This window comes from Panthera pardus, unplaced genomic scaffold, assembly GCF_024362965.1.
Source record: "Panthera pardus isolate Hobbes unplaced genomic scaffold, ASM2436296v1 HiC_scaffold_12, whole genome shotgun sequence".
Taxonomy (NCBI): domain Eukaryota; kingdom Metazoa; phylum Chordata; class Mammalia; order Carnivora; family Felidae; genus Panthera; species Panthera pardus.
In genome coordinates this window covers 81801434-81824400 of record NW_026526677.1, presented here as the reverse complement: position 1 = coordinate 81824400, position 22967 = coordinate 81801434, and the positions used below count along the sequence as shown (strand labels likewise).

The 22967-nt window shown below is 36.6% G+C and overlaps 1 protein-coding gene across 2 annotated transcripts in view; it reads right to left on the bottom strand.

Annotated features, from left to right (window-relative positions):
• The window catches only part of CNTN5 (contactin 5), a 1357742-nt gene that overhangs the window by 9188 nt on the left and 1325587 nt on the right, over window positions 1-22967 (bottom strand). For both annotated transcript variants that reach the window (XM_053900236.1, XM_053900234.1), the window contains 2 exons: window positions 7000-7186; window positions 6446-6558 (listed from right to left, as the gene is read on the bottom strand). In XM_053900236.1, coding sequence (XP_053756211.1) covers window positions 6446-6558; window positions 7000-7186 — 300 coding nt within the window. The remainder of the gene's footprint in view (window positions 1-6445; window positions 6559-6999; window positions 7187-22967) is intronic.

Below are 22967 nucleotides of genomic sequence, written 5' to 3'. Positions count from 1 at the left end.
GCTTCAGAATGATAGGAGTATCATCAAATATTTATTGGGCATATCATGTGGGCCAGGAACAGTGCTATGTATTGGAGATTCATAAGAGAACAAGACCACATCGTTCCTGCTCTCATGGCACTTACATGCAGATATCAATGCAATGAAGTGTGATATATACTGCAATAGGAACTGTGTTTAGTGAGATAGCAATGCACAGCATGGGTACTTGGTCAAGACTTGAGGAATCAGAAACATTTCTCAGAGCATGCCCATAGCAGGTTCTTTCGGCTTAAAAAATTATAATTGTGTCAGAATTTAGGTTTCTCATTTTGACTGTAGCAGTGTAATGAATTAGAATTCTAATCATCCACATGAGGTAATTAGAAAGCAAATTTATGGCAATGAGAAAGTATGTAAATTGGTGGGGATTGGCAGGGGAGTGACTGTTTTAGAGGACATTCTTGTTATGGTTCAATAAATTACAATTCTTATGACAAAGAAAAATGCAGCTAGTAATGCATATCTAATGCTTCTGTAAAATCCAGAGTTGAAAAAAAAATTTGTGGATCAGTTGAGATTTAGAAACAAAAGGTAAACGCAGGTAAAATGTCAGTTAATGGTAGCAAAAGGAGTTTGAAATTAAATGTGGCTTTTACCAATACATCCAGGGAGATGTGATGCTATGAGCCAGTAAGTGGGTATACTAAGTGAAAAGATACATTAAATTAATGGTTAGTCTTAGATACTTTAGAGAATCTTGGCTCATTTTAAAATCCTGATTTAGAAAAGATGAATTAGAATGAGGAATGTGTGAGTTAGCTAAGGAGTTAAGTCAAGGCTAAGTCAAGACATGTCAGAAATAGTTATTGACAATAAGGAGGCCAGAGAATACTTTGCGAATCTGGACATTTACAGAATGGCAGTTACCATGGCAGCTATCTTTAGGCATAAAGGAAAGTGTATTTTCAAGACTATTCTCAAATTCTCCTTAACAGCTGGGAGGAGTGAGTTATTCAAAGAGGTAATTCTAAACAAAAAAAAAAAATTAAAGCTGTACTGCTATTCTGAAAGGCATGATCTGGAAATGGCTAGTCCATATGTCTGATGCTAACAGAATAATGTCATGAGTATGCTTAAAGATATAACAATAAATTTTGCTGGTTTTACTATAAGTGCCCCCTGAGAAGGATGGATCCAATTAAAAGGAAGGCCTATTCAGCAGCTGAGCATCTTGGGAATAGTCAATGGGGACAGCTGCTCTTCATAATAGAGGGCAAGGAATCTGAAGCTCTAGTGGAAAGAGGAGGGTGGGGACAAGTCAGCAAAATGGTAGAAGCAAGATGAAAAAAGTTGGGAAGCACAAGTCCCAGTAAGAAGCCACTGACTGGAGTATAGCCAGATGCACTTTTAAGAACAGGACTTCCTATGGACAATTTTCAGATCCTTGCATCTAAGGTGTGCTTTTCACTCTGCACTGCTCCCGCCAACATTTATATCAAGTCTGCTTTGTACATGCATATATTTAATAATATATGTCATTTCTGTTTTCATTTTAAAAATATTTTATAATGAAACATTTCAAGCATAATTACATGTAACATAATTAATTACATAAATACATGAATTATATATGAGTCTTTTTAAATTTTGGGGTATCACAAGAAAGAGCCTGTGTCCATACATAGGGTGAATATAACATGAAGGAACAACTGCAAGATACCGGAAATTAGTGAGACTAGAATGATCATAGACATTAAGTCCCCTGAGAAGCTGGATAAATATAGAGGTTGGCTTCCTGGATAAATATAGAGGTGGGCTTCAGAATTCTGTAGGGTGTGGAATAAAATATCAATCCAAGTGTACATATATCTCAGGAGTCTGGAAGGCCCTGCTATCTAAGTTAGATAAATAGATATAAACTTCTGTTTATATTGATGGATCACATAATAACATGTAAACTTTGAGCCTGATTTTCTGTTACTCTCTTTGGCTCTGTAAATAGGCAGAAAGTAGAGGTGATGGGGGGAGATGTACAGAAAAGTAGTTGTATATCTAGGAAAGGATATTTTGTAGATGTAGACTAGAAAAATAAGACCTTATTTTTTTTTGGATGTAGCCTGAGGTCCTTGTCCTGAATTCCTTCTGAACTGCTTGCATTATTTTCTGAGTATATGAAAGTTTCTTTTGCTGGGGAAGGTAATATTTGCACAAGTGAAAGTATAGCTCCTCGGGATTTGATAATTATTTTCCCTTTCACTTGAACTTAAATCTATGTGAGAAGAATAAAGTGGAGATAAGATGGTTGTTTTACTTTATAATCTTGGTAAGCTTCTTTCAGAATATAAAGAAAAAGTTCCTCCATGCTCAAGATTATTAAGGAGAATTATGGCTGAATATGCTTTACACCACAGCTTTGTTATTGGTATTGGTGTTTCTTTAGGAATGCCAGTAACAGATATGCCCAAATTAGTAAGGACTCTACATATAGACCTCACACTAGAGGAATTACAAAAATGAAATTTTCTTCTTTGAAAAGAATTTATTTGGGAAAAATACATTAAATTAGAAAAAAAATATTTGAAAATTTTGCTCCATTTTATTATTATTAAATAATTATTATTAAATAATATATATAATATATAATTATTAAATAATATATTAATAATATAGGTTACTATTTATGAATTTGAAAATGTAAAGACAAGAAAATAAAATAATAATAACTGACCTGAAGAAGTCCTAAATACACAAATAAATGCCCAAATTTGATTCAACTTTTCAAATGGAGAGTTATTTTATATGAGTGACATTATTTTGTAGCCATATCTGGAATTGCCCAATTTTCTTCTGGTTCTTCAAGCTTGTATTTCTCTTAGTTTTAAATGAAAAACTGTGATGTCTTGAAACTATTACTGTCAAATCTGGGCTTGTTAAACAAAATCTCAGGAAGTTCAGGATCTCTTGGATGATCTCAAAAATGCAGTAAGAAATTTCACAGCTAGGTAATACTTCATATTTATCTGAATGGATTTAATTCTAATGTGTCACCTCTGACACAATCATATGGGTTGATTCTATCCTTCTTCCACTACATTCTTGGTCAAGTTCCCAATAAGATTTATGATGAGGAGACCTCCTTTTTCTTAACACCTTGCACAAAATGTCTCATATAATTTTCTGTTAATGTATTAGCCTCATATATATATTGACACTTCAATTCTGAAGTTAAGTAAACAAGCCAGATACATGCTTCTTAGAAAATGGATTAGTCAAATTCCACTATTTTAACTTATTATTATTTTATTATGCTATCTTTGTGGTTTGTTTTCAAAGAATGAGTTAAATCTTGTATATAGTATCCTAACTATAAGTAAAAAAAAAATTGAGTATATTATTTATGGGTCAAGTCTGGAGAACAAATCTATTTTTCTCCATTTTTATCATCTTTCAATAATTTTCAAAATCCATAAAACTTTGAGCTAAAGACCTTTATGAATTCATCTACTTTACACTGGACTTAATACAAAAGGTAGAATATGTAATCTTTGCATTTTAAATCTAAGCATTGACTCCAAGTTGTCACAGGCTGAAACTTACGTATGTAGATAACGATGTACATTTCTAGTGATGTCTTTTGCTTATAAAAGTAAAGTAACTTAGCAAAGATAAGGAGCAAAAATAAATTTACTTCTCTTTTTGATATTGGAATTAATGGTGGAAGCTTTCTCTTACCCTGTTTAGCAGGAAGTCCTCTACCTCAAATTACCTTCTGGATAGGGAAGTAGTGTGCTGACTTGTCCCTACTTTAGTTAGTCTTTGTGACTGCCATACACTAATTAGGTGGCCCACTATTGTACTGGCATTCTTGGTCCAGAGGTTAGGTCATTCTTGGTTTGGCAGTAATTTGTGGGGATGTAGTAGGAATCAAAGAGATCATTTTCCTCTGAGTTTCATGCTCAGCCTTGGCCATTCCACACTTGTGTGAACCTCCCTGCAGGGGCACAGCTCTTTAGCTGCAGTGCAGATCTTGTCTGGGCTAGAGAAGTTTTCCTCAGAGTCATACTCAGAAAAGGGGGCTACAAGCTTGTGTTCTCTGGGTTACATCGTTTAGTTTAAATTTGCAGCTATTCTTTTTTGTTAATGTTTTATTTATTTATTTATTTATTTATTTATTTATTTATTTATTTATAAAGAGAGTGCAAGCAGGAGAGGAGCAGAGAGAGAGAGGGAGACACAGACTCTGAAGAAGGCCCCAGGATCTGAGGTGTCAGCACAGAGCCCTATGCGGGCTCGAACCCAGAAACTGTGAGATCACCACCTGAACTGAAGTCCTATGCTTACAGACTAAGCCACCCAGGTGTGCCCACTGTTTCTCTTTGTTTAATGTTTATTTATTTTTGAGAGGTGGAGAGAGAGAGGGAGAGAGAGAGAGAGAGGCAGAGAGAGAGGGAGACAGAGGATCCGAAGAGCATCTATGCTGAAGTAGAGATTCTGATGCAGGCCTTGAACTCATGAACCATGAGATCATGACCTGAGCCGAAGTCAGACCCTAAACTGACTGAGCCACCCAGGAGTCCCTGTGCCTGCATCAGGAGGAGATTTCAGCCAGAGCTACCTGCTCTGTGAAAACTGGACTTTCCCAGGAGAATCCAGGCTCTGCATTAAGTTGCAGTCATCAGCCTAAACTGTTCTTTCCCTCATGGGGCCCTTAGTGACATTTCTGCCAATAAGTCTCTCATTGGGGATTATCCTGTCGGTCAGAAATTCTAAAAATGTTTAGTTGCAAAAGAACAGGCTTTGAGGTTTCACTCCATTTGTTATCAACAGACTCCTCTCTTAGGGAGCAGCTGTTTCTTCTCAAGGACATAAGAAAGTATAACTATTTCAAGGAAATAAAAGAAAGAAAAATCCTCTGTCAATGTGTACCTACTTGTCATTAACTTACACACCTAAGATGGAACAAGCTAGTGATTCTTCCCCCAACAAGAAGGTATTCTAGGGTGACTTGTACTGTCTTCCTGTAGACAGAACTGGCAAGCATTTTTCAAAGATCAGTTCCTTTTGTTAAAATTTCACCTAACCGGATATTCTCCTCCAAAAATTAGAATAAATAGTAGCTATTTTTAAGTAAGCACATTCTATATGCTAACAGCTATGTACTATTTTACATAAATTATCTTATTTAACCCTTAAAACAATCCTGTGTGCTATATATTATTTTATTTTTATTTTGCGATTTTGAAGTTAAGAAAATGAGACCCAGAGAGATCAAGCAACTTGCTCAGAGTAACACAAAAGTAACAAAAGTCTGTCTGACTCAGAAGCTAGTGTTATTTTCCCACTATACCTAACAAATGCAAGTCCATGCTGGAAAAACACACATCTGATATACACTCATAAGTAATTGCATACTATACTTCTAGCTGGATTAAAAAAATAGCTCACCTGCCCTCCCCCAAAAGATCAAATTCAATATCTCTGAGAATGAGAATAGATTTCAGTGTGTGTGGTTGAGTAATGAAAGTGTCTGCAATCCACATTAATTACAGTCTGTAAGAAATAATATAATGTGTATCTTAAAATATGTTAATGGGAATTACTTACCTTAAAAAATATATTCCATTTATAACTTCTTCAGTTGTTAGTTTCAGAGTTTTAGCACTTTATATATAAAATACTGTGTTACCCTTTCTGATGATTGAAAAGCCACATTAATGATGATTTTCAGTCTAAATATTATCATTAAAATGCTTAAAGTTTATTATGTAAATAATACTCAACTAATGATTCTATATGGAGTTTAAGACAATCATCGAATCTGATGAAAAAAGAATTTTAAATTCAGCCAATTCAATACATAGACCACATATATATTTTAAAATTAGAGAAAAAGTTGTTTTTCTTTTTTTTTTCAAAGTTGTTTTTCAAAAACGAACTAAATGTTTTTATATTCCCAGCCCTCTTGCTGGTACATTGCAGGATGACTGTATGTGAAATGTTGTGTCTATTTTGGAGCTTGCTGCCTCTCCACGGACTCTTTCTTAACCCAGAGTGCTGGCCTTAGCATTTCTTCTTTTTTCTGCTAATAGAGTCTTTCCACTCAAATTAAGTCATCCAGTCTTTGTTATCTGCCAGAAAAGTTTGTCTACTGGGAAAGAATTCCAGGACTCTGCCCAAGTGTTGCTGGCCCTCACATGTGCTTCATGGAGCCATCTTCATCCTGTGTTCAAATTGTTGCTGCTTTTCCTACTTCTTCCCTTCCTATATCTTTTCAGTTGAAACTGATTTTGACTGCCTTGGCTTTCCCATTGGAGGGAGACTTTTTCCTACGTTATAGGTAGAAAATTATTGGCAAAAAAACAGGTATGCTAATGGGTCTTTTTATGCCTTATTAACTGTACATCCTCATAATAACAGTTTTTGAGCTGAATAACTATACCAGAGAGTGAAGAAGCACACTGACCTTGTAGCCCATGACTTCAGATTCGTTGGCTAATGGTCTGACAGGTTCCCAGCCAAGAGAAAGTTGAGAACCTTGCTGTTCCCACCTGAGATTGCTAGGTGCTTGACTAGGGGCTGCAAAATAAAAAGTGAAAGTGAACTGATAAGGAGTCTTAAATACATTTCTTCACTTAAATCTTTGTATTTCAGTCTTTTCTTGTGTTTAGTAGTTGGCTGACACCATAGGCTTCTTTCCAGCTGGAGTCAGATAAGGTAGGTTTTTGCTCCAGGAGTGTCATTTTAATGGCTACTCTACTGAGCTTTTGAACCAGAATCCTTTTATCTTCTTTCTGTGTCAAAATTGCTTGGCCTTGTTTCACAGGAAGATAACCTTTATCTACTGTGAATACAAAATGTTTTGAGCTAGATTTGGAATTCAGATCTAAGCATTGAAGCAAGACTAAGAATCAAAACTCCCCTTTAGCTCTCCTTATTATGTATCTCACATGGCTTTCAGAAATGCTAACAGATATATCCCCTTTTGTCTGAAACAAACAAAAAGCCCAGGTCACTTACGGGATTTCTTGGTGGTTGCACTCACTTCACTGCTAGGTGGCCCATATCCAGCACCATTATAAGCCCTCACTCTGAAGTGATATAAAGTATTTCCTTCTAATCCTGTTAGAATGACAGATGACTCATTTCCTCTAGTTTTGACTGTTTCTGCTGCATCTTCTTGTTCCATGTCTTTCCGATAACCAACCTGTCAACAAATTATTACAGGACAGATTAACTTTGAAGTTTCTCCTATGATTGTGATTGTTTGATTTTTTCTTTTTTGATGTTTTCTTAAAACATTAACAGGTGTTACTAATGAGGCAAAAATCAGTCTTAGTCATTGCCTGATCTGTGTCTGTGTGCATCTTAGCAGTACTCAACAGAGCCACAAAAGGTGCTATCTTCTAGCTTGGTAGCATGAATTGCTTGGAAAGAGCCAAAAACACATCCTGACATTAAGGAAAAATTATTCAAAGAAACTGAAGAAGTGCTTTTCTCTCATAAGTTATCAGAAACTTTTACCTTTCAAAGCCATGGGGCTTTGAATGAATTATTTGAGAAATCTACATGAACAGTATTTCCTCCTAGGCCCCACATAAAGATGAGTCATACAAGCTGTATTTTTTTTTATTTTTTTTTAACGTTTTATTTTATTTTTGAGACAGAGAGAGAGCATGAATGAGGGAGGGTCAGAGAGAGAGGGAGACACAGAATCTGAAACAGGCCCCGGGCTCTGATCTGTCAGCACAGAGCCCGACGCGGGGCTCGAACTCACAGACTGTGAGATCATGACCCGAGCTGAAGTCGGACGCTCAACCGACGGAGCCACCCAGATGCCCCTAAGCTGTATGGGTTTAATAACACTCATGGTACTTGGGAGTGTTCTAAATGTAGAGAAGTCACATTGCTAGGATCTGGGAGGGAGGCAGAAATGACTTTTCCTGATTATAAGTTTGTGGTGGCTGCTTTTGTACCAAACTCAATTTCTTTGTGACTTTAATTGTCTTGTCTTTATATACCTAAAGCTTAACGCTGTTTCAGACCTTAGAGCATAACCATGTAGAAGTAGATAAAAGGGTAGCTTTTATTTCTCTACTTACTATGGTAAAAGTAATAGAACAGTAGTGCTTTTTTCCCCTATTCATTACTGTGGTGAAAGAAGTGGATCACTGCACCCATTTCGTGCTTCTTGAAGTGCTTTGTCTACTGTAGAGGCTAGAAAGCCAAACACCATCTTTTCCAGATGTTCTTTCAGCTAAGGGTGCTGCCATACATTGTGGGCAGCAAGGGGTTTATTATTTGAAATATTCTGGAGCATGCCAAAGACTACCATTTCCAGCTGTAGCCATAGGAAGTCATTATAGGCTCTCATTTCCTCTCTGAGGAAAAAACATTTGAGTCACCATATCAAATTAAAAGATCTTTACCAGCCTAGGTGCTGGCTGAAGGCAAAGGGAATAAGAAATGGGTAGAGGAAGAAGGAAGTTATAAATTGTAACTGCAATTTTATTAAATGAAGACTATAATAGCCATACTTTCTTCCATGTACTGTTTTATATGTACATATTAAATGACTTGGGCCCCTTATTTCTTGTGATATTTTATATAGTGTTGTACATAGGTAACTTTCTAATATAGTTCATTAGAGGAAGAATAAACTTTCACCCTGACACGGACAGATTTGAATTTCTTGTTTGGGGAAAGGGTACATATATTTTCATTTGTAAAAGCTATATTTGTTGGGGCACCTGGGTGGCTCAGTCGGTTGTGTCTGAGTTCAGCTCAAGTCATGATCTCACAGTTCGTGGGTTTGAACCACACATGGGCCACTGTGCTGACAGTACAGAGCCTGTATTGGAGTCTCTCTCTCCCTCTCTCTCTGCCCCTCCCCAGCTTGTACTCTCTCTCTAAAAAATAAATAAATAAACGTTTAAAATTTTTAAAAAGCTACATTTGTACCATATCAGTTTGGAATATGGTTGTTGCTTATTGTTACTTTTGAAGGTTGTTGAATGTGGAAAATGATGTGTATGTATGTTGAGTTACCAAAGGGATATGGTACATTAGTGTTCAACATCCATTTCCTCTAGTTCCAGGTGTCTTCCTGTACTGAAGAGGATGGAGAGCTAAAAAATATTATTTTTAAGACTCCTTTGTAGTTAGGATTCAATGTGTTTTAGCTTCAGCCAGTCAGATGAATATGCCTGGCATTTGAAAATAAAAGTGAGATGGAGATTGAACTTCTGCTTCTTCTTTTCTGCTGGTAAGCACATTAAGGGAGTCATTACTTTTCCTCCACTCCTTGCCCCTCCAGGCAGCATTAATAAGTGACTCATTGTCTAACCATCAGCTTTGTTAGTCAAGAAGTAGGGCGCAGGATGTTTATTTCGTTGGTACAAATCATAGTTGGCATGGTGGGATTCTGGAACCGGCAACAGTAGCAGAGCTCTCCAGATCACAGCCCCTTCCTGAATGTGGCACCATCCTGATTATAGAGGCTTCCTTAACCATGGTAGTGGAGTGTGCTTCTGGGGCTGGTGGCTTAAAAGACATCTTCCTTTGTGTTGATTCTGTAGTTTGACTTTAAGAGTCATTCTTGGTCTTTCAAGTCACCCTGGAGTCTATTAATTTAACTTGATAAGTTAGTAAAGCATTTAATAACTATAATAAGGTCCTCTTAAACTATTTAGAGTAGTTTAGTTCTTTGGGACTAAAACTGTCTGATACATATACACAGATCTTGTATATCTATGTATATATCTATCTCTCTCTTTTTTTTAAAGCCTAAAAAGATAATTGCATTCTTATTTCTCATCCCTGTCTCTTCACAGATTTGAACTGACTGAACTTCAAATATCTGTTTGATTAAAGCTATTTGATTAAAGCTGGACTCCTCTAAAATCCTATCTTTTATATGATGATGGACTCATTATTCCCAATTCTGAGAACTAGCTTATCTTGCTTGGTGCTTGAGAATATTTTAACTGAATAAATCTAAGTTATTTTCAAACTGCAAAATTGGCTGAGATGTTGGATGAGCAGACACATATCTTTCCTTTCCAGTGGTATATCTGATTCTTGCTTTTCTATTTTAACTTACTTTAATTGGTTAGATTATTTTAAATTGATTAAGTATACGTACTTGAGGGAGATGAGTATGGTCAAATTTGACAAATTTTGATACAGATTTGATACAGATTTCAATTATAAATTTTGGACTTCTAAATATTGAATGTTTAATGTTCCGATTAATCACCCTAAAATAAAGCATCCTAAGTGACAGATAAAATGTTTCTTAAGTAACTGAATGTGAAAAAAACAGAAATTCTTCTTGCATCAGCTAAAACTTAGAGTGTATTCTGAAGTATGCATCAAGTAAAACATGTTCTTGCTGAAAAAAAAATAACTTTAACTGAGGGTACTTGTTTAAAACAAAGAATATCAGAGGAGGAGGTAGATGAAATAAGTGAAGGGATTAAGAGTACACTTATTGTGAGGATAGGAGGGAAGATGGCGGCATAGGAGGACGCTGGGCTCACCACGCATCCTGCTGAACACTTAGATTCCACCTACACCTGCCTAAATAACCCAGAAAACCGCCAGAGGATTAGCAGAACAGAGTCTCCGGAGCCAAGCGCAGACGAGAGGCCCACGGAAGAGGGTAGGAAGGGCGGCAAGGAGGTGCGCGCTCCACGGACTGGCGGGAGGGAGCCGGGGCAGAGGGGAGGCTCACCGGCCAAGCAGAGCCCCCGAGTCTGGCTGGCAAAAGCGGAGTGGCCTGATGGACTGTGTTCCGACAGCAAGCGCGACTTAGCGTCTGGGAGGTCAGAAGTTAACAGCTCTGCTCAGAAAGCGGGAAGGCTGGAGGACAAAGGGAGGGAGAGCTGCTGAGCCCCCGGAGACAGAGCTCAGTTTGGTGGGACACAAAGGCACTCACCAGCGCCATCTCCCTGCCCATCCCCCAGCCAAAATCCCAAAGGGAACCAGTTCCTGCCAGGGAACTTCTTTGCTCCACGCAAATACCCAACTCTGTGCTTCTGCAGAGCCAAACCTCCGGGAGTGGATCTGACTCCCTCCCGCTGCCACAGGGCCCCTCCTGAAGTGGATCACCTAAGGAGAAGCGAGCTGAGCCTACCCCTCCTGCCCCCGTGCACCTTGCCTACCCACCCCAGCTAATACGCCAGATCCCCAGCACCACAAGCCTGGCAGTGTGCAAGTAGCCCAGACAGGCCATGCCACCCCACAAGGAATCCCGCCCCTAGGAGAAGGGAAGAGAAGGCACACACCAGTCTGACTGTGGCCCCAGCGGTGGGCTGGGGGCAGACATCAGGTCAGACTGTGGCCCCGCCCACCAACTCCAGTTATACACCACAGCACAGGAGAAGTGCCCTGCAGGTCCTCACCACTCCAGGGACTATCCAAAATGACCAAACGGAAGAATTCCCCTCAGAAGAATCTCTAGGAAATAACAACAGCTAATGAACTGATCAAAAAGGATTTAAATTATATAACAGAAAGTGAATTTAGAATAATAGTCATCAAATTAATCACTGGGCTTGAAAACAGGGTAGAGGACAGCAGAGAATCTCTTGCTACAGAGATCAAGGGACTAAGGAACAGTCATGAGGAGCTGAAAAGCGCTTTAAACGACATGCAAAACAAAATGGAAACGATGACAGCTCCAATTGAAGAGGCAGAGGAGAGAATAGGTGAACTAGAAGATAAAATTATGGAAAAAGAGGAAGGTGAGAGAAAGAGAGAGAAAAAAATCCAGGAGTATGAGGGGAAAATTAGAGAACTAAGTGATACGCTAAAAGAAATAATATACGCATAATTGGTATCCCAGAGGAGGAAGAGAGAGGGAAAGGTGCTGAAGGTGTACTTGAAGAAATAATAGCTGAGAACTTCCCTGAACTGGGGAAGGAAAAAGGCATTGAAATCCAAGAGGCACAGAGAACTGCCTTCAGACGTAACTTGAATCGATCGTCTGCAGGACATATCATAGTGAAACTGGCAAAATACAAGGATAAAGAGAAAATTCTGAAAGCAGCAAGGGATAAACGTGCCCTCGACATATAAAGGGAGACCTATAAGACTCTTGACTGATCTCTCTTTTGAAACTTGGCAGGCCAGAAAGGATTGGCACGATATCTTCAGTGTGCTAAACAGAAAAAATATGCAGCCGAGAATCCTTTATCCAGCAAGTCTGTCATTTAGAATAGGAGAGATAGAGGTCTTCCCAAACAAACAAAAACTGAAGGAATTTGTCACCACTAAACCAGCCCTACAAGAGATCCTAAGGGGGATCCTGTGAGACAAAGTACCAGAGACATCACTACAAGCATAAAACATACAGACATCACAATGACTCTAAACCCATAACTTTCTATAATAACACTGAATGTAAATGGATTAAATGCACCAACCAAAAGACATAGGGTATCAGAATGGATAAAAAAACAAGACCCATCTATTTGCTGTCTACAAGAGACTCATTTTAGATCTGAGGACACCTTTAGATTGAGAGTCAGGGGATGGAGAACTATTTATCATGCTACTGGAAGACAAAAGAAAGCTGGAGTAGCCATACTTATATCAGACAAACTAGACTTTAAATTAAAAGCTGTAACAAGAGATGAAGAAGGGCATTATATAATAATTACAGGGTCTATCCACCAGGAAGAGCTAAAATTATAAATGTCTATGTGCCGAATACCGGAGCCCCCAAATATATAAAACAATTATTCATAAACATAAGCAACCTTATTGATAAGAATGTGGTAATTACAGGGGACTTTAACACCCCACTTACAGAAATGGATAGATCATCTAGACACACGGTCAACAAAGAAACAAGGGCCCTGATGATACCTTGGATCAGATGGACTTGACAGATATATTTAGAACTCTGCATCCCAAAGCAACAGAATATACTTTCTTCTCAAGTTCACATGGAACATTCTCCAAGATAGATCATATACTGGGTCACAAAACAGCCCCTCATAAATTTACAAGAATTGAAATTATACCATGCATACTTTCAGACCACAATGCTATGAAGCTTGAAATCAACCACAGGAAAAAGTCTGGAAAGCCTCCAAAAGCATGGAGGTTAAAGAACACCCTACTAATGAATGAGTGGGTCAACCAGGCAATTAGAGAAGAAATTAAAAAATATATGGAAACAAATGAAAATGAAAATACAACAATCCAAACGCTTTGGGATGCAGCGAAGGCAGTCCTGAGAGGAAAATACATTGCAATCCAGGCCTATCTCAAGAAACAAGAAAATTCCCAAGTACAAAATCTAACAGCACACCTAAAGGAAATAGAAGCAGAACAGCAAAGACAGCCTAAAACCAGCAGAAGAAGAGAAATCATAAAGATCAGAGCAGAAATAAACAGTATAGAATCTAAAAAAACTGTAGAGCAGATCAACGAAACCAAGAGTTGGTTTTTTGAAAAAATAAACAAAATTGACAAACCTCTAGCCAGGCTTCTCAAAAAGAAAAGGGAGATGACCCAAATAGATAAAATCATGAATGAAAATGGAATTATCACAACCAATCCCTCAGAGATACAAACAATTATCAGGGAATACTATGAAAAATTATATGCCAACAAATTGGACAACCTGGAAGAAATGGACAAATTCCTAAACACCCACACTCTTCCAAAACTCAATCAGGAGGAAATAGAAAGCTTGAACAGACCCAAACCAGCGAAGAAATTGCATCGGTTATCAAAAATCTCCCAACAAATAAGAGTCCAGGACCAGATGGCTTCCCAGGGGAGTTCTACCAGATGTTTAAAGCAGAGATAATACCTATCCTTCTCAAGCTATTCCAAGAAATAGAAAGGGAAGGAAAACTTCCAGACTTATTCTATGAAGCCAGTATTACTTTGATTCCTAAACCTGACAGAGACCCAGTAAAAAAAGAGAACTACAGGCCAATATCCCTGATGAATATGGATGCAAAAATTCTCAATAAGATACTAGCAAATCGAATTCAACAGCATATAAAAAGAATTATTCACCATGATCAAGTGGGATTCATTCCTGGGATGCAGGGCTGGTTCAACATTCGCAAATCAATCAACGTGATACATCACATTAACAAAAAAAAAAAGAGAAGAACCATATGATCCTGTCAATCGATGCAGAAAAGGCCTTTGACAAAATCCAGCACGCTTTCTTAATAAAAACCCTTGAGAAAGTCGGGATAGAAGGAACATACTTAAAGATCATAAAGGCCATTTATGAAAAGCCCACAGCTAACATCATCCTCAACGGGGAAAAACTGAGAGCTTTTTCCCTGAGATCAGGAACATGACAGGGATGCCCACTCTCACCGCTGTTGTTTAACATAGTGATGGAAGTTCTAGCATCAGCAATCAGACAACAAAAGGAAATCAAAGGCATCAAAATTGGCAAAGATGAAGTCAAGCTTTCGCTTTTTGCAGATGACATGATATTATACATGGAAAATCCGATAGACTCCACCAAAAGTCTGCTAGAACTGATACATGAATTCAGCAAAGTTGCAGGATACAAAATCAATGTACAGAAATCAGTTGCCTTCTTATACACTAACAATGAAGCAACAGAAAGACAAATAAAGAAACTGATCCCATTCACAATTGCATCAAGAAGCATAAAATACCTAGGAATAAATCTAACCAAAGATGTAAAAGATCTGTATGCTGAAAACTATAGAAAGCTTATGAAGGTAATTGAAGAAGATAGAAAGAAATGGAAAGACATTCCCTGCTCATGGATTGGAAGAATAAATATTGTCAAAATGTCAATACTACCCAAAGCTATCTACACATTCAATGCAATCCCAATCAAAATTGCACCAGCATTCTTCTTGAAACTAGAACAAGCAACCCTAAAATTCATATGGAAACACAAAAGGCCCCGAATAACCAAAGTAATTTTGAAGAAGAAGACCAAAGCAGGAGGCATCACAATCCCAGACTTTAGCCTCTACTACAAAGCTGTCATCATCAAGACAGCATGGTATTGACACAAAAACAGACACATAGACCAATGGAATAGAATAGAAACCCCAGAACTAAACCCACAAATGTATGGCCAACTCATCTTTGACAAAGCAGGAAAGAACATCCAATGGGAAAAAGACAGTCTCTTTAACAAATGGCGCTGGGAGAACTGGACAGGAACATGCAGAAGGTTGAAACTAGACCACTTTCTCACACCATTCACAAAAATAAACTCAAAATGGATAAAGGACCTAAATGTGAGACAGGAAACCATCAAAACCTTAGAGGAGAAAGCAGGAAAAGACCTCTCTGACCTCAGCCGTAGCAATCTCTTACTCGACACATCCCCAAAAGCAAGGGAATTAAAGAAAAAGTGAATTACTGGGACCTTATGAACATAAAAAGCTTCTGTACAGCAAAGGAAACAACCAACAAAACTAAAAGGCAACCAACGGAATGGGAAAAGATATTTGCAAATGACATATCGGACAAAGGGCTAGTATCCAAAATCTATAAAGAGCTCACCAAACTCCACACCCGAAAAACAAATAACCCAGTGAAGAAATGGGCAGAAAACATGAATAGACACTTCTCTAAAGAAGACATCCGGATGGCCAACAGGCACATGAAAAGATGTTCAACGTCGCTCCTTATCAGGGAAATACAAATCAAAACCACACTCAGATATCACCTCATGCCAGTCAGAGTGGCCAAAATGAACAAATCAGGAGACTATAGATGCTGGAGAGGATGTGGAGAAACGGGAACCCTCTTGCACTGTTGGTGGGAATGCAAATTGGTGCAGCTGCTCTGGAAAGCAGTGTGGAGGTTCCTCAGAAAATTAAAAATAGACCTACCCTATGACCCAGCAATAGCACTGCTAGGAATTTACCCAAGGGATACAGGAGTACTGATTCATAGGGGCACTTGTACCCCAATGTTTATAGCAGCACTCTCAACAATAGCCAAATTATGGAAAGAGCCTAAATGTCCATCAACTGATGAATGGATAAAGAAATTGTGGTTTATATACACAATGGAATACTACGTGGCAATGAGAAAGAATGAAATATGGCCCTTTGTAGCAATGTGGATGGAACTGGAGAGTGTGATGCTAAGTGAAATAAGCCTTACAGAGAAAGACAGATACCATATGGTTTCACTCTTATGTGGATCCTGAGAAACTTAACAGAAACCCATGGGGGAGGGGAAGGAAAAAAAAAAAGAGGTTAGAGTGGGAGAGAGCCAAAGCATAAGAGACTGTTAAAAACTGAGAACAAACTGAGGGTTCATGGGGGGTGGGAACGAGGGGAGGGTGGGTGATGGATATTGAGGAGGGCACCTTTTGGGATGAGCACTGGGTGTTGTATGGAAACCAATTTGACAATAAATTTCATATATTAAAAAAAAAAGAGTACACTTATTGTGATGAGCACTGAGTAATGATGTATGAAACTGTTGAATCACTGTATTGTACACCTGAAACTAACATAACACTGTATGTTAACTATACTAGATTTAAAATAAAAAGCTTAATATAAAAGCACTAAAAAAATAAAACCTATAGAGAAACCTAAAAAAAAAAAGCATACATTCTCTTTCTATCATGTTTACAAAACAGGAATAGGAGGAGTTGTTACTTTCACAGTGAAATGATAATTATTTTCCTTTATTTATTTTTTTGATGGGAAAAAGGGCAAAACAAAACCAAAAAATATTTGGAGTTTACCATTATGCTTCTCTCATGATTCTTAAGTTAGAGTCGAGGTAATGTAGTATTCACAAGTCACACACACCTTCTAAAGTTCAAATTTCTTTATTTGATTTCTTTCTCCATGATTCAATTTCCACCCTGATGATAGATTTCATCAACCCATAAACTTTGAACTCCAAATGAGATCATTTGAAACATTAGGTTAAAAGATTTAAAAAAGATATAAATATCACAAACCAGAAGTAAAGATAACTGACTATTTTGCCAACTTCAGATAATTGTCTTTTGTGTGTGTCTGTGTATCTCTTCCTATATTTTCATTACATATATTGAATATAGTTATATGTCTATAACTGTATGTCCTACTTTTGTTTTCTAACATTATAGCTACATATACATATACATATTTTCTCACTTTTTCAAAGTAATATTCTATCATATGTCTGTGTAAAAATATTATTTTTTAAAAATGGTTATTTATTTATTTTTCAGAGAGAGACAGAGAGAGAGAGTCTGTGAGCAGGGGAGGGACAGATTGAGAGGGAGAGAGAATCCTAGGCAGGCTCCATGCTGTCAGCACAGAGCCTGATGAGGGGCTCAAACTCACAAACAATGAGATCATGACCTGAGCTGAGATCAAGAGTCAGACACTTAACTGACTAAGCCACCCAGGTGCCCCTGTGTACCAAATATTTAACCATTGTCCTATTGTGGAACATTTGGGTAGTTTCCAACTGATGCTCTTTTAATCAAAGTATTGCCATGAATGTCTTCATCTGTATTGCTTTCTGCATACTGGATTAATTCCCCAGAATAGAATCCCACATAGGAGATTATGGGGTGTAAAGATATGAAAAATGTTGTGTTTTTTGATACATAAAATGTCACACTCATTTTCAAATAGTTTGTACAAATTTTCATTTCAAAAAAAAGTACATGAGTCTAAGAGATATACCATATTATTGTAAGCTCTAGGTAGATCATGGGATTGGGGCCAGAAGGCCTATATTTGAAACTTACTTTTTTTTATCTGTAAGCTGGATATAATGGAACAAATTACTTAACCACTGAATCTCTATATCCTTGTTTATAAAACAGGCAAAATACTACTTACCTCAGTTTTATGAATCAGTTTTAGATAGTTCCCTTGTTATCACTCAACTACTTGAAATATTTTTTCTTGATGTTTTAATATTTATGATTTTTATTATTTGTAAGTCTACTGGTATCCTGTTTTTGAAATCCTTCATATTGTTTTGATTTTCTGATTTTGTCTGCCAAAAAATTTACTTAAAATTATAATAACATATGATATTATCAGTGATAAATAATTATTATTATCTGAGTCAGCCAATGCCTGTAAAAGTGTACATTTGAGCCTAAATTTTCAGGATAGCTCTTCTTAGTAAATATCCATTTTTCCCCAAAGTTGGCTCTCCAGGATAATTACAATTTTAACTATGCAGATAGTATATTTGATTTTTTTGATGTGATAGTTCTAAGATATTCATGTCACACACAATCCAGTTCTCTTACATAAAGTTGCAAGGCCTAAAATCCATGATTTTTGCCATTTGTAGTGTACAGTTACTGAGTGAATTGTGATTATATACAAAATCAGTGAAGAAGTCTCCCTAATATTTTATCTTATCCTGATTTTTGCTAGCTTGTTAGATTTAAAAAAAATACTTTTTTTTTCTTAGTTCCAGTACTTATTTCTACATCATTAATTGCACCCGATGATCACTGTTAATTCAATATTGTACTCCTTGAATGTAATAAACATAGCTCTATTTTGTGTTGTTACTTAATGTTGCAAAGAGTAATTGATTTTTGCACCTTTGAAAGTAACTTATTCTTTCTTCTAGGGAGTGTAGTTTTTTTGATTATGCATATTGAAATGTAAGTATTTTGCTAGGACTTGAATTTTTAAAGATTATCAATTCTTCATTAAAATTTTTTTGAATATGTATTATTTATCAAGAACTGTCTGTCGGCAACTGGGATAATGGTGAGTCAAAAAAGACTTTGAGATTGGAAAAGGACTAGTGTAGATACAGGAGAGTGGTTGGAAGGCATTACCAGAGTCTGGGTAAGAAATAAGTGTATCCTGAACAAGGGTTATAGTGGTGGATGTGGAGACACATATGGAATCAAGCAATATTTAGAAGATGAAATCAGCAGACTTTGGTGATAGTTATGGGCATGCCAAAGAATGAGTCGTTAAGACTAATATTTCCTGAAACTCTGTGGAATATATTTTAGTTACTTCGATTTTGGACTATTTATTTATTTTTTATTTTTATTTTTATTTTCTTAGTTGTTGTTATTGCTTTTGCTCTATATATTCAGTCCTCTTAGCAGATATCTACTGCTTATGGACCAAATTTCTTTTGTCTTTCATGTCTGCCATCTTTTCTCTCACCTTAAAATTTCCTTATTCATTTACTTTGTATTCTGGGATAACTTCTCAAGTTTGTATTCTGAAGCACTGGTTTAAATATTTACTAGTATTACATTTGCATTTTATTGCTTCTAATGAATATTTTATTTTAGTTACTTTGGTTTTTATTTTATTGCCTTCTCTTCATATTCTGGATCACTCTTTAAATACATAAGAAATATTCTTTTCTCATCATTATCTAGACTCGTTTAAAATTTTTCTTCTGATTTACAAGAAAATCTCTTATAGGGGAAGGAATTCATGCTGAACCTTATAATTTCTTTCTTTCTTTCAAAGAGTTTTCTTCTGCTTAATCATACCTGAATCTTACCTAACAGATATTTAATGGTATTCTAAAAAGGAATTAAAGTTTATTTGAAAGGGGAGACATCCATCTCTAAACTGTATAACCCAGACCAGTGGTAGATGCTAGATTATCAGTGTTAGTACAAGCTTCTACTCCTGTTCTCCAAGCAACACAAAGAAATCTACTGAGGCCTGATCTGGGAGACAAAGCTTCATGTGTGTGACTTTAGTTTGTTTCACTGAAGAAAAAGATAAAGGGGAAGGGGCCCAGAGGCGATTTCATTCCTTGCTTGAACGTAGAAAATGGGATTTTGAGGCTGGGTCATTGCATAAAGATGAAAGGAAAGAAAAACCTAGAAAATGCTACTAATATTTTTGTTTCATACCCCGCATTGCAATTGCAATAAAGATTGTCTTTTTTTCTTATGGTTTCAGGGTTACTTTAAGAGAAATCAAGAAAAGCTAGTTTTATATGCCTCAATTTAATTCACTGCCATTCCTAAATTCAAAAGTTGTAACTAATGTAAACTGAGAGTGAGAAGGCAGACATTTCATTTCTAGGCTGCTTTCTCTAGTAATTCCTCACCTTCAGAGAAACTTTGAAACACTATGATCTTTTCCCTAATAATGCTTAAATTGCCTTTTACATTCCTCTTTTCTTATGTAACTCCTAATTTTAGCCATGTCCTTACTGAGAGCTTTAAATCTTATATATGAGGAACACACTTCCCATGGAAGATGAATTTGTTTCAGTCAGGAACGTCTCTGCTTGCCTCAATTTAGTTGATCTCCAGCTTCCTAATCTCCTGAGTTTAGCACTAGGGATAGTTATTAAATTGGCTATTCACAATCAATACTCTGAGATACGCTGGCAGTCGGTATTATTAGATTGCATACATAGTAGTTGCTTTGTGCCTAGCAGTAATTTTACTATAAAGGATGCAATTCAATGAATCAAATAATATAAATAAACAATGCTTAGTTAAACTTTTGAATATTTATGAGGCAGTTCAACAGTGATTAGAGGATATGAGGTGAGGAGGTTTAAATGCAGCAAGAACATAACAAAGAATATAATTTACTGAATAAATTTGTATTTATTTTTCCTAGAAACTGTTATTACTATCTAGAAATATACTAAAGAAGATTGGTTATAAATATAATTGAATTTGTTCTTAATGCATGTAGTTTAGTGCAGGTGTTTTACAAATGTTTGTTCTCTTCCCTTCTTTACTCAAATGTTGTAAAATGCAGCATGTTGAATAATGAAAATTCTGGGAATATTTTATTATAACTAATGTGCATAAATATGTTTTGTGAGATGAGCTGTGAACATCATAGCCTCTTAATGCATACCAATTAAATGAAAAGACAAAAGTTTTGATATGAAAGTTAATATCTTTAGGTAAAAGAATATAAATCTTTAAAAAATATATTATGTATTTAACCATACTATACGGTTTCCTCTATATAAGGTACTAGGAATGCAGAGTTTGGAGATGTATAGTTTTAATGTATGTATTAGAAAAGACAAAAAGCCAAAATACCCAAATAAACTAGAAAGATGGGTATGATAGAGATAGGAGCGGTATTCAATGTACTGAAAAAAAGTGCAAATAAAGAAAAAGGAAAAAAAAACAAAGTTAATTCTTTGAAAAGACAAAAAAAATTGTAAGCCTCTTTTGATCAGAGAAAGGGTGAGAGGGAGAGAGTAGAAAGAGGAGAGGATATACAAATTAGTGATAGACCCTAATACCACAGATCTTAGAGAGATATTAAAGACAATGATGGAAATAAATGGTGGCTCAGAAAAGTGGTCATGCAAATCCTGCCCTAGATGAGAACTGAAAAAAATTGGCAATCATCCAAAAGAACACAGAAGCCAGAGGAGAGTTTATTCTTGAAACCTGAAAGTGCAACAGGTAAGTTACAGCTGTTTTGTTTGAAAATATGACTCTGGTGCCAGAATATGACTGCCCCCTTACCAGCTGGGGAAACAAAGGATGGAGTTGGATGCAGAAGGAACAACTGGAAATCTAACAGAGAAATTCAAGAAATAAGAGAACTGCAAAAACAGTAAGACTGAAAATCCCAGAGTAAACTCTGTTCAAGTTCTTGGCTATGCTTGCTCAGAGAGAATAACTGTAAGTCTGGGTAAAAATGTAGTCAGCAACCAAAAAAAATCTACCCAACCTTAAAGCAGCTGTATTGGGTGAGATTTTTGAGTTTGCTGCTGTTTAAACTGAGTGCATTCTTCAACATGCATGTCCTTAGAAAGCAGAAATGTGGCATTTTAAAAGTTTATTTATTTATTTATTGACAGAGAGAGAGAGAGAGAGAGAGAGAAGAGAGAGAGTGCACAAGTGGGGGAGGGGAAGAGAGAGAGAGAGGGAGAGAGAGAATCACAAGCAGGTTCCATGATGTCAGTGTGGAGCCCTATGCAAGTCTCAAACCCATAAACCATGAGATCATGACCTGAGCTGAAATCAAGAACTTGATGCTTAACTGACTGAGCCACCCAGGCCCCACAGAAAAGTAGGAATTTTTAAATGCATACATTTAGAGATTTATTATAAAATATGTTGAGGGAAATGATGTAATTTCTGAGATTTGCCTCAAAATAATTAGAAGAATTGATTAAATGGTGTAACATATAAAACGTCATTCATTAGTTCATATTGGTTGAAGGTGCATGTTGAGTATGTAGAAATTTACTATGCTTCTCTGTATATTTCACATAATTTTCATATTACAAAGCTAAAGAAAATAAATATAAATAAAAATAAAGATCACCATTACAATAGAATCAAAACAATAAAATAGTGATAAATCTAAGAAAAGATGTGTAAGATCTATATTGATAAAGATCAAAGAAAACCTAAAAAAAAACCCAAGGGGAGTATACAATAATCATGGACTAGGAGACGTAATATTGCAAGTGGATAATTCTTCCAAAATTGTCTTTATAGACAGCTCTATTCACAATAGACCCAAACTGGAAACAGCCCTAATATCCATCAATGATTGAATGACAAATAAATTGTGGGATACTCAATCAATGTAGTTTGAGAGAAAGTCTGTAACAATATGAATGAATCTTACCAATATAATGTTAAGTAAAAAATACAAGATATAAAAATCTCCCTATAATTTCAAAAACAATGAAAACCAATCAGAAATGAAGATGTTGGTTTTTAAGAGAGTATGAATAAGGATAGTGACAGTAGTGGGGCACCTGGGTGCCTCAGTCAGTTAAGCTTTGACTCTTGATTTTGGCTCAGGTCATAATCTCATGGTTCCTGAGTCGAGCCCTACATCAGACTCTGCACTGACACTGTAGAGCCTGCTTCGGATGCTCCCTCTCCCTCTGTCTCTGCCTCCCCACCTTGTGCTCTCAAAAAAAAAAAAAAAACAAAAAAACAAAAAAACAAAAAAACTATAGTAAACAACAAGGTGGGTCTCTAGCTCTTAGTAATGTTTTGTTTCATGACCTGGACTGTAGTTACACAGGTATGC